The 12,907-nt window shown below is 35.1% G+C and overlaps 1 protein-coding gene across 1 annotated transcript in view; it reads right to left on the reverse strand.

Moving 5' to 3' along the window:
• Positions 1-12,907, reverse strand: part of EYS (eyes shut homolog) — a gene marked incomplete at both ends in the record, with an annotated part of 593,802 nt that overhangs the window by 467,043 nt on the left and 113,852 nt on the right. Inside the window, 3 exons of the mRNA XM_084202609.1 lie at positions 10,420-10,533; positions 10,991-11,104; positions 12,281-12,394. Of these exons, the coding sequence (XP_084058735.1) occupies positions 10,420-10,533; positions 10,991-11,104; positions 12,281-12,394 (342 nt within the window). The remainder of the gene's footprint in view (positions 1-10,419; positions 10,534-10,990; positions 11,105-12,280; positions 12,395-12,907) is intronic.

The following is a 12,907-nucleotide window of genomic DNA, read 5'->3' on the forward strand; positions in this document are numbered from 1 at the left end:
GACAACTAAAGGCCTCTCTATTAGCATAAACCTGAACAAACCTCAAAAGTATATGCACAAATAAATAAATTAAACAGTCAGCTGAAGGACAATTTCCTTTAGAGTTGCACAATATATTGCCCTAAGTATTATACATTTTTGTCTACATTTAAGCATACACTAATATATATCAAACAATGAATAGTTTATTTGGAAAATATTCTCTTTTTTTGTTTAGGAGTGAGAAGCATATTGCATGTTTAGAAATTTAATTCCACTGATATTAATGAGTTTCCTTTTCTACTGTATTTGCTTATAACACTTCTAGGGTAGAATTTCTAAATACCATAAATGGACACTGAAAATAGATTTTATTTTGCTGAAATAGACTGTCCTTTTAAGGCTATTACTAAAAGTCAAAAGCCTATTTTATAAAAATGACATAGAAAATAAATAGATATAAATTTCTATTTCTTTATGTGAAACTATTGATATTTGTTTATTTGCTGAGCATAAATGTGTACATGAAATGTTTTGATGTGTAGTACTGAAGTCTCCTATAATCAAAAGTGACATCTCTTCAATGTTGTTATTCTTTAGGAAAATAATCTAATAAATAAAACATTTGCTACTAACATTTTATGGAATGAAATCTGACAACAGTTTTCAAATTCAGCATTTTGCAGTAAATGTATGGTCTGCAAAATGCATCTCATTTCAGACTGATGGTACACTTATGACAATATAGTGAAAATAAAATATCTACCAGAAAAACAAGTGTGTAATTTGGATGGCAATTTTCTAAATTATAACAAGAAGTCTGGTAATGATACTAAATACACATTCATGAGGACAAGAAATTTTCAAGAACTAGCAAGCAGGTAGCAGCACCAGCACTGTGGTTTTGTGATCATAACATCACTGCAATGGCATTGTTTCAGTCCTTTTTAACTTATCTTTTGACAACAGAGCTGAAAGACTCTTCTAACATTGAAATGAATCACTCCTCTTTTCCAAGATAAATTAGACAAACTGAATTCTTTACAATAAAAATGAAAAAATATTTAGCTATGGGAAATAACCCAGTGTTCAAAGGCACTATAAAGTTATAATAAGACATGCCTGCCCACCCCTCCTAATCCCTGCCCCCAATCTATATGAAATTTACTGTTTCCCCCAGGATTATCCTTTTGAAATGAATGGATACAAAAATTTAAATTCAAAAGTTATTTGAGAGTATCAGAGAAATATGTGGTTTTGTTTTCATCACCTTTACACACCTCAGTAGCTCTTGCTCCCAAAGGCTTTCATAGACTTGCCATAAAACCCCAGGAACACTAATGAGCAAGAAGTTGGATACCTAAAATCTGTTTCTTGCCCCTGTAAATATTAAATGCCTTAATGCTAAAGATAAAATTGCCTCTACTAGAAGTTCAAATCTTTGAGAAGCTTAGATGTACCTCTAAGCTTGCCATTATTTTAAAAACTGCCTGCTTGCCTTGATCTGCTATGGGACATAAGAAAATATTTTCACAAATGAGATGATTAAAAACAAGAAAAAGTAAATAATAAACCCCAGAAGTACCCTGGAAAAGGGTAGGAAATAGAAAAAATAAGTGAAGCATGCAAATTTTTATATTACTTGAAATTAAGCTGAGTACGATAATATTTTAAAAACTTAACACGTGTTTTCTTATACTTAAGTTTATAGGAAATCTATTCTTTTCTTTGAAATCCAAATTCTACTTACATTGAAGGAATTGCTTTGAGATTTTGTGTATAAACAGTGAAAAGACATTTTCTCTGAAATCCATACTGATTGAAAATCATCTACTTTTTTATTTTTAATGGAAGAATATTTGAAAAAAGATACTTAGCACTTTTCAAGTAAAAATACATTTCCTTAATTATGTATAATAATGCAGAGCATGCAATAGTGCTAAAAGAAAGTATGAGAAAGACCCACATCACAAATTTTAGAATGAAGATCACACAGAGATGTATATATCATTGCTCCATACCTGTATAAATCTCTGTAAAAATAGAAGAAAGCAGAAGTTGAATAAATTATTTAGGTGCAGTTTTTTTCTTCAAAATATACAAGTTGATAATGTATAAACAATGAAGATATATCTGCATTCACATTTGTGAATTTCACATTTCATATAAAAACATGGTTCACTCTCTCAGAAACCAAAAGAAGAATTCCACTATGGAAAACAATTAATAAAAATTTATTTAAGACTGAAATATATGGGAATGCTTTTCTTTTTATTCTTTATTTTATCTGCAACAGCATTCAACTGAAATTAATATTAGGTGTGGAAAACTTACAGAATACTTGCATCAAACTTGTCTTTTCTTTATGGCTTAGGACTTCTGGATGTCAATAATGAACTGCAATAATGGCTGCTATTAGTACAGGTGGTCAAACTCTTCTTTTTTCCTAGATCACACTTTCATTTTCTTAAAATTTGAGTGATTAAACAGATATTGTTTATAGCATTTGATAGCAAGATTATAATTTATTTCTTTTAGATTTTGTATTGGCAGATGACCCTATGCCATAAATAGGCTCACTATGTAGAAAAATGAAGCTAAAAAAAATTGCATCAGTAGTCAAAAAAAACCCCTCTGAAATTCAGTAAACTGATCTTTGAGCAGCAGCAATGCCTTCATAATTTGCAGAGCAGCCCTAGAAAAGGTAACCATGGTTTAAGTCCTTAAAAATGGTGTTTTGCACATACTTTCTCAAAAAAAAAAGGGCCAGATTTCCATTTGCAATGAATAGAACTTGTATCATCTCCATAACTTACATCTGCTTTCCGAACAGAGATCTCTTGAACACCATTCTCACAGAACAACTGATGAAATTCAAACCCCTTATCAGCTGTAGGTGACTGGATTTACACATGAAGTATTCCCAGATTACTCGTGGCTGTAAAGGCTTAGAGAATTTTTCTTGTGGATCAAGATGTGTCCCAAGGTGCAAATTAAAAGCAGAGTTGAAACTGCAGCACTTACCTCGCTGAATCTGTATGGACAGAGTTAAGCAAACATGGTTTTTAGAGATGCCTTTGTGTTCTCAGCACTATTCTGAAAGGCCACAGCTCTCCTACAGACCTTGGCATATCTGCCAGACCCTTGTGGATATCTGACATACCCAAAAGCCCCTAAATAGATAGTAGAAAGGGCTAGGAAAAAGGCTTTCTCTTTGAATTTTTTCATTTTGGAGACAGAAGCAGATGAGAGTATTAATTTAGATGACAGCTTTTAGGAACAATACAAAACGGTATAGAAATACCAGAAAAAAATTCCAAAATCCTGCAGTGACTTACTTCATAAATGAGCCAAAAGCAAGTCTCAGATCATACCGATTTTCATTCAGGCATCACATATCCTTTATTGTTCAAAGGCAATGCATGTTTTCTTGGTAATACAGCCCAAATATGGGCACTCTGCTGCTCTCCTCTCAAAAAGCTCCTATGTGATGCAGACTGCCCTTCGTGTATCTATGCATCAGTTTCATTTTTTCCCCTTAATAAAATTTTATTTGACTGTTCAGTGTCAAGAGAGCTGCAAAATAAGACAAAACCTGATGTTGCATAGAGTATAGTGGGTTTATGGTCTAACACACAGTTATGCTAGAAAGAGACAGGGGTCTTGCAAACCTGCCTGTTTGCATGGGGCTTGGCACAGGAAAGACTGAGGTTTGGCCTATGAGCACTGGAAAAGTAATTGCTCCATTATCTCTACTCCAATTTTTGCCTTCACGAGCGCTTACATGTCTTATTATCTGTTTTGTAATTAGCTGTTCTCATAATAGAGTGTCCTGTGATGAAATCTTCGTTATTACTCTTGTTTTTTTGATAGACTTAAGCTTTTTTTTTCTGCTGAGTTGCCTTTCTTACTAGTTTACTTTATTTTGCAACATGTTTGATGGTCAATTACCATTTTTGCTTTGATCTTAATTGGAACACATTTGGGGACGTGTCATTAAGGCTGCAAGAAATAAGTAGACATTTCCTCAGAACTGAATTTCAATTTTCCTCTACAATTGCGTATATTTGGTTTAAAAGGTCATACCTATTAGCAACATCCAGACAAAATACATACAGTGCAATTTTTTAAATGAGTCATGTAAACAATTTGGATCAAGCAATAAAAATCTTTGCTCCATTTATTAAAAACAAGTTACTAAATAACTGGTGGTTTTTCTCTTTTTTTTTAAAGAAAAAAATCATGCCAACTCTCATAGGGCTATCACATATCCAATATACAGTCTCTAACTGAAACTAGAATTTGGATGCTTTCTTCCTTTCTGAGCTTTCTTTGGGAAGAGCAGGTTACTGGCTCAGTCCATGTGTCACAGAAATGTTGTTAGTTAGTTTCACCTTTGCCTTAAATACAAGTGTAGAAAATGGGGAAAATTTGCAGTCCTGGTGTGGGACTGCAAGATCTGTTCTTAGTTATCAATAATACCAGAGAAGAAAAAACCAGCCTTTTAAGTCTTACTTTATTTTCTGTAAAAATGAGCTGGTCTAGAAACTGTAGTGAGATCATTCACCTTTTGCATGATAAGAATGCTGAAAAGCAGCTTGCCTGATGCAGGGACAAACTCGCTCTGCTACTTTCTCAGCAAGGACTGTTGTCTAATAGTTGTTAGTAACTCCATTGATGTGGCTTAAAAATGTTGGCATTTCAAAGCTCTGAACAAGGTTTCATAAATTACTATGAACTTGACAGTTAAAAGAATATTTGAGTATCCTCAGTGTCCTTGCAAAACACTAAAACCACCAATAAAACAGCATGGATATAAATATAGACAAAGCTATAACCTTTATTAATTGCAGTGGTTTTGAATATGTTTGAATTTTTAATGGGACAACTCAGTGTTTTCTGATAGGGCCATGGGAGTTTTCATTCTACCTTCTGTGAAGTTGTTAGGACCCCTAAATGAGATACAGCCTCATCATATTTCTCACACCCCCTGCTCTCTGCCCAAGGACTTAACATCAATTCTCTAATAACTATGACTGTGTTATAGAAAGGCCTCAATTTTAGAATCTATCTCATAATAGAAAAGTTAGTTTAATAACTTCCCAGCTAGGACAATCTAATGAAATCAAATTCTTAATAATATTAAGAATATAAAAATATTTTATTTGCCTAGCATCCAAATCAAGTTTATCTTCCTTCCTTCTCCCTGTTAAAATTACTTGTCAGCAGCAAATGCAACAGCTTCTCTCTCCTCTGTTTCTGAAGAACTTCAAAATGTCCACTGCTACAAACTGCCTGGTACACAGGACTATCACTGCTGTATCTCAGTTATGATACAAAACAGGTGGAAGTGGAGACATTTCTAAAATGAGTATTTTCAGGTACTAATATATTAAAATCAAGCAGAACTGCACCAGACATATTAAGGATAAGTCTTCCATGTAAAGAACATCCCACTGCAGTGGATGTAAGTGGCAGCACGGCCACTTTTAAGCATTTCAGCTTTAAAGCATGAGGTGTGATAATGACTTGTACCAAACAGCTTAGTGTCAGAACACTGCTGAAAGCCAACAGAAACAAAGAACTGGACTTTTATAAGTGGAATGTCATTTCTGATTAATTTGAAGATGTTCACAAACACAGACAGTATTTCTGAAATAGATAACGATTATCAATGGCAAAATCATATTTTACACACCTAGATGCTATTTTTTTTCTCTGTTTAACCTTAGTCACAGCATAAGCTCAGAAGGTATCAGAAACTTCTAGGATTTTTGTGGTTTCTACACAGGAATCTCTTACCACATTAATAACATAATATGGCATAGATTTTCTTCTGTTAATCAAATCTTGAGCTCCTCCAAATCAAGGTCAAAAGAATTACGATGCAAAAGTACAGGGAATTTGAAGTTCATTATTTTGTACCATATCAGGAATACAGGTAAAACTCAATAATTTTGAAAAACAGAAAATCAATTTTTAACTCCACGAGGACAAGGAACTTGGCTGAAATAGGATGAAAATACTTCAGCTATCATATTTAGTAATTAGAACATTATTAGATGTTGACAAGGTTGTTATTTCATATCTGAAAGTCTTATAGGTTCATTCAGTTTTCTCTTGAATTAGGTATAGGTGGACTGCTAGTACCCTCAAGCTGCTAGTCTGAACATTTGGAAAGTCAAAGGTGGTAATTTCAGTGGCAAAAATTCCAATGAAATACTAGAATTTATAGAAAGACCATGATCTACACTGCATGGGAGGAAATCTACTCTCAGGGGAACACTGGCAGACAGGAATGCATTAGTTTTGTTAGGGTTACACCAGCAGCATCAGAAGATATAATTCTCCAATGCTCTCTATTCACATTATGAAAATTGGATTTTCTAAAAAAAGAGTTGGTGCCCACAGGGAAGTAAAACTTCATCCACATACCAGACTTGTAGAGTTAAGTCTCACAAGCTGGACTAGAGATATTTGAAGAAAAAATTAGCTATATCTCACTGCCCAAGCATCAATTTTCTTAGAAGCCTTTGATATCTTCCATTATTCTGTGCAAGCCAATGGAATGAGTTAAAACATTTTTTCTAGACAAATCTGTGCTTTGAAAAAACCAAGCAAAGAAACCCACTGCTCCTCCCAAGAAAAATACAAGAAACTATGAGTACACAGTAATACCTTAATTGGATTTATGATTAATTTTCATATTTATATACAACTATTATAAAAGTTTTTAAAATATAAAAGCAACAATTCAAGATATTATAAAGTTTGCCACACATAAAAATGAATAGCAGCTCTCCTGCTCTCAGAAGACTTGAAACTGAAGAAAGAAAAAATTTGCTTAAAAATCATGAGGAAATGAGGGGGAAGAAAAAAGAAAAAAATTCAAAAATTTCTGGTCATAATCTTCCTTAGTCTCCTTGTCAAAATAAACAAATAAAAATAGTCAAGGAAATAAAACCAAAAGCAAGATAAATGCTTGTAAGCCAGTTTCTATATATAAAATCAATTTCTAGCTTTATCTGACAGACTGTCTTTTGTATGAATGCACCTGAATGCCCAAATCATGCTCTGAATTCCTTATTTCCACATTCTATATAATGGGCATCTGCTTTACATCTCCTGATCAACTGGTATATGTTCCTGATATATGTTCCTAATAGAAGTCCATGCCCTTCAAGTCAGATTTTGTGATGGAACAATCAAATCATTGCAATTTACTATGGAAATACATCTTCAGATTGCTTTCCAGGTAAATGACAGCGCTCATAATACAGCATTTATTGTTTTCCACAAAGAATATCAGAAGCAAGAAAATCTGTGAAAATACTCAAAAACAAAACAGGTGTTCCTATATAATTTTTTGCCATTAACATCATGCATATACTTTCTTAACTAAGTGATTCTGTAATCTGTAATTACTGCACACAAAGCTGTTCATTAAAATGCCCTGAATATATCCACACAATTAGAAAACATAGTTTAACTAGCCATTATGTTGGCTCACTGTGAATCTGTTAAAGGCTACATTTGAAGATGTTTAACACTAAATAAACAGATGGTGTGAGACAGAGGTAGTGTTTTCATATAAACCTAATCTACTTTTATTTATACCCATATAAATCTAGACAAAATTAGTATAAGAGTTTGATATTGGAAGGTGTTGAATAAAGCTGCAAAGAAGTAAACAGCCTGAGACATCCTGTACCAAAAATATTATCATAAAATGGAGTAATAGAATCATTTAGGTTTGATCTAAATGATCTCCAAGGCCATTGAGTCCAACCTCTGACCAATCACCACCTTGTCAATTAAACCCCTGCACCAAGTGCCATTTCCAGTCTTTTCATGAACACCTCCTGGGATGGCAATGCTGGTACTTTCCTGAACAGCCTATTCAATGCTTAATCATCCTCTCAGTGAATAAATTCTTCTGGTATTAAACCTGAGCCTTCCCTGGTTAATTTCTTGTCCTGTTGATGCCTTCTTGGGAGCAGAGGCCAACCCCCACCTTGGTACAATCTCCTTTCAGGAAGTTGTAGAGAGTGATATGGTCACCCCGAGCCTCCTCCTCTGCAAGCTAAGCAACCCCATCTTCCTGAGCCCCTCCTGCTATGACTTACACTGCAGAACCTTCACCTGCTCTGTTGCCCTCACCTGCACAAGCTCCAGCCCCTCAATGTCTTCCTTGTAGTGAGGGGCCCAGAACTGGACGTGGGATTTGAGGTGTGGCCCCACCAGTGCCCAGTACAGAGGGACAATCCCTGTCCTGCTCCTGCTGGCCACACTATTGCTGATATAGGCCAGGATTTCATTTGCCTTCCTAGCCACCTGGGTACACACTGGCTCATGTTCAAACTCTGTCTACCCCAGGTTCTTTTCTGCTGGGCAGCTTTTCAGCCACTCTGCCCACAGCCTGTAGGGATGAAAAAGGTATCTGTGTAGGATTCTCTTCTTTGTCTTATTGAACCTCATAGCACTGACCTTGGGACACTGAACCAGCCTGTCCTGATCCCTCTGCAGAGCCTTTCTAACTTCCAACAGATCAACAATCCCACCCAATTTGGTGCCATCTGCAAACTGATTGAGGGTGCCTTGACAAAGACACTAAACAGGACTGGACTCACTATTGAGTCCTGGGCAGCCCCACTAGTGACTGGCCATCACAGACGTGACTCCATAGGCCACCCCTCTCTGAGCCTGGCCATCCAGCCAGTTCTTAACCCAGTGAAGAGTGCACCTGCCTTAGCCATGGATTACCAGCTTCTCCACGAGTGTGCTCTTGGAGACAGTGTCAAAGGCTTTGATGAAGTACAGGCAGACACCATCCTCAGCCCTCCCGTGACTCACCAGGTGGGTCACCTGGTTAAAAAACATCAGGTTGGTCAAGCAGGACCTGTCTACCCTAGACCCACATGTCTGGGCCTGATCCCCTGGTTGTCCTATATGTGTCATGTGGCCACACTCGAGATAATCTGTTCCATAACCTTGCCAGGTACCAAGGCCAGCCTGACAAGCCTGAACCCTCCTTCCAACCCATCCTGAGAATGAGCATCACACTGGTCAACCTCCAGTCATTTTTGACCTTCCCAGTTAGCCAGAACTGATGACAAATGATGGTCATTTCTTGGTGAGCTCTTCTGGCAGCTCCTCAGTACCCTCGGGTGGATCCCATCTGGCCTGATAGACTTGTGAGTGTCTCAGTGGCACAGCAGGCCATTAACTACTTCCTCCTGTAATGTTCTCAGAGGATCTCAGTTGCATTTTATGAATCTTCCCAGCAGGGCTCACCTTTTCCATAAAGCATATGAGACGCTGCTATTCTCTTGAAGGATGACTACAGAAAGGTTGGCTTTCTGAATTTTTAATTACTTACTTAAATATCTAAATGAATACCAAAATCTGCTGGAAATCTGGTTCCTTTTGCAAGACCTACTCAAGAGACTAGTATTTCTAACCATGTACTGAAAATTATTTTACATCTTCCTGCACGGAGGCAATTCTGATACTGCAGTAGTGATTTACTCATTATTGTACTGGATTTTATTCAGTAGAACATAAATTAAAACTAACAAAAATGACAAACTAAATTTTGACCATTAATTAAAATAATAAGAACAAATATGAGTGTGTGTTCATGAGCTCATGAAAAATGAATTTTATTCAACCATCTTCCCTATAGGGGAAAAGTCCTGCTGTCTCAACATACCAGGAAAATTGCCTTTTAATGATTGTTCTGGAATCCTAAGTAAGTATCATTATATTGAACTGCTGGAGGAAAAATGTGTTTATATTTAATTTACAAATCAATAGGTGCTTTTAATTGAGACTATCACTTGAACTATATTTGCTCAAGAACACCACACAATTGGTTTCTTTAAATTATTTTAGCAGTAAGTGTTTAAAATTTAACTGAAAAATTTATTTATACGAAAAATTTATATGAAAAATGTTTATATTACAATAACCTTTGCAATTTAAGTGTATTTCTTTTAAAAGCATTAAAAAGAAATAATCACCAGTTTCTGGATTCCAGGATAGCTATAAATTGCTTTCTAAAAATGATAAAATAATGTAGAGAATGCCAATAGAATTAGAGAGAAAACAGCATTGAAAATCAACCAATCTTTGTGATGGCAGCTTAATGGCTAAGTACTTCCTATTACCTATGTAAGCAGTTTTATTCTGTTAACAAACTGATTTTAAAGTATCAATTTTGTTTAATAAAGAAACACACCTAGCAGATGTATAAACAATGTTCCCTTCACCTTAGCTGCAGCTGAAGGGATATGTATGGCTGGTCACTTTGAAAGCTTTGTTTGGGGAAGTGAAGGACTATTAATGCTGTAGGAACACTGAAATGCATTTAAACAAGTGATAGAAATGCTTTATAAAGTTAATCATGTTTGCTTTCCCCTCTCCCTTGGTGTTCATTACCTTTAAACGGAGCCACACATAGGCAGAAATAATTACCAGGTTGGTCAATGCAGGTGGCTCCATTCTTGCAGGGAAACGAAGCACACTCATCTATATCTGTTTCACATCTCGCACCTTTGAAAAGATGAAAGTTTTGAACACTTACTAAAAAATCAGGTTCTATTGCAAATGAATTTCCAATTCATTTGCACCACAAAAATCTCAAGCAACTTTTGAAGACAAGGTAACATACATCAGCCAAACAGCCACACTACTAATTTGAGCACCCATTTTGTTTGTATAACCACAAATACCTACCAGCTTATTTCTGAGTTGCTAAATGGTAACTAGTCTTCCTCATGTGTGCAAGCTTTGAAGTCCTTTATAAATGCAGACTAATTTATCTTGTGCTATGTAGTTTACAGATGCAGTCAGTGTTCCAGTTAGTTGGAATGCAAATCAAACATTAGACCAGGGCAGATAAAGAGAAATGACAATAAAACACAAGCAAATTAGTCAATAATGTCTTAATGAATGCTTTGTGGACTACCTGGCTGTGGAAAAAAAAAAGTCTGCTATGAAAACAACTCACCAGTAAAACCAGGTAGACAGGCACATTTATAGCCACCAATAAGGTCTGCACATGATGCGTTATGTAGACATGGAGAAGACTGACATTCGTTTATATTTGCTTCACAAGTTGTACCTATGAATATAGAATCAAGGAAAGGGGAAAGAAGTTAATCCATGGCACCTTTATGTAAAGACCAACAATTTTTTTAACTGAATATAACTGACATATCAGAATCTGACACCCTTATAATAGTCAGATCTGGGTGTTTACGAGAGACGTTAATCTTCTAAATGCTTAAGCTGTTCACTAATTTTTCAAAAATATTAAAAGTACAGTTTTTATGTACTTTTTTTGTAAATCAAACAGTTTACTAAAGCTTAAAGAAGAAAATTTTCTTATATAAAAATAGAGGAACAGAAACCAAATTACAGTTAGTATAATAGACAGCATTGCAGTGATGAGAGAAGAAATACTTCTTATGTTCATGTACAAAAGACACACTCCTAAAAAGCTATGAAAAAGAAATCCGTTATAGACAAGAAGAAAATTTATTCCAATGTAGAGTATAAAAAACCCACATAACTACTCAAAGTATAAAAATACTTCATTGCTAATATTTTTCAGTGAACCAAATTCTTTATCATTTGAAGAGTAATTGAAAAATTGCATCAATTGCATGATTTGGGAAGTTAAAAGCATTTAAAGAAATAAAAATTCAGGTGATAATTCTTCTGAATAGATGAGTGGTAATGTACTATTTTGCACTGGAACATTTGAATTATGGATTGATTTGTATTTTAATGATTAAATATCCATGATGTTTAAAAAATGATGCTGTAAAAAGAAAATGGATACTTTTTAAATTCCTAATCTCAGGTGAAAGCATAGCTGCAGCTATTAATGCACACACTTATCAAAGCTATTAAATTTTTAAAATAAATTGTACAAATATGACAAAAACAAAACCTTTACTACACAGTTGGATTTTTTCTCAATTGAAGGATATTGAAGCTTCTAAATATTTCAAAAGCTTGCAGGAAAAAAGTATCTCCGGTTTGCAGAATTCCCTGAACCCCACAGATCCATTTTCAACAGCCAAGACACCAGTTAGCAGAAAACACCTAATTCTGTGCTATCATGAAAACAAAATAGGCAATTTAGTCAAGATATACTTCTTCTAACTGACATGTTTATGACTTCAGATGACACCCATATGTCAATACATGCATTTCATCAGATATGTTAAAAAAAATGGAGTAAAGCTTTGTGTAGGTTTACAAAGTTATCGTTCTCTGGATTTTTTATCACCTTCAAATCCATCCTGACAGATGCAACTGAAGGCATTCAGGTGATCAACACAAGTAGCTCCATTGTGACAAGGGTCACTAAGACACTCATCCACTTCAATCTCACAGTTATGACCTGGAAACAAGTGGAGGATTCATTTCATTAGAACACACCACTGCTGAATCATCAGTGCAGGCAACAACAACAAAATTAAACAACTGAGCTTAGGTACAGGGAGTTTTTAGCAATGAGCCATAAATTGTCTTTGGGGAATTAATTTCTTGTTGATTAAAGGAGAAACCAGAATATAATATTCAACAAAGATTTTATAGATGTACTCAAAAAACTTGCATATTTTCATAATTTAAGGGCAAGAAAGCCTTGAGCTTTTGTAAAACATCACAAATGTAAATATGAGTTCCAAGAAAAAAAAATAATACAATCTTTCCATATTATATTATCTTTTTCATTAATTTTTTAATTTATGGGTTTGTTTTAAAGATCAGAACAGCAAGTTAAGAGGTATGCAGTCTTCTGAAGATCTCAGTTCCTCTGGTTGTCTGTGTCCTCCTTGACTATTGAGGGAGATTTTAGTGTCATCTTATTCCTGCTTTTAGAGTCCTCTCAATGTCCCTGGAGTTAGACAGG

Source organism: Fringilla coelebs (assembly GCF_963513975.1).
Source record: "Fringilla coelebs genome assembly, chromosome: 3".
Taxonomy (NCBI): Eukaryota; Metazoa; Chordata; class Aves; order Passeriformes; family Fringillidae; genus Fringilla; species Fringilla coelebs.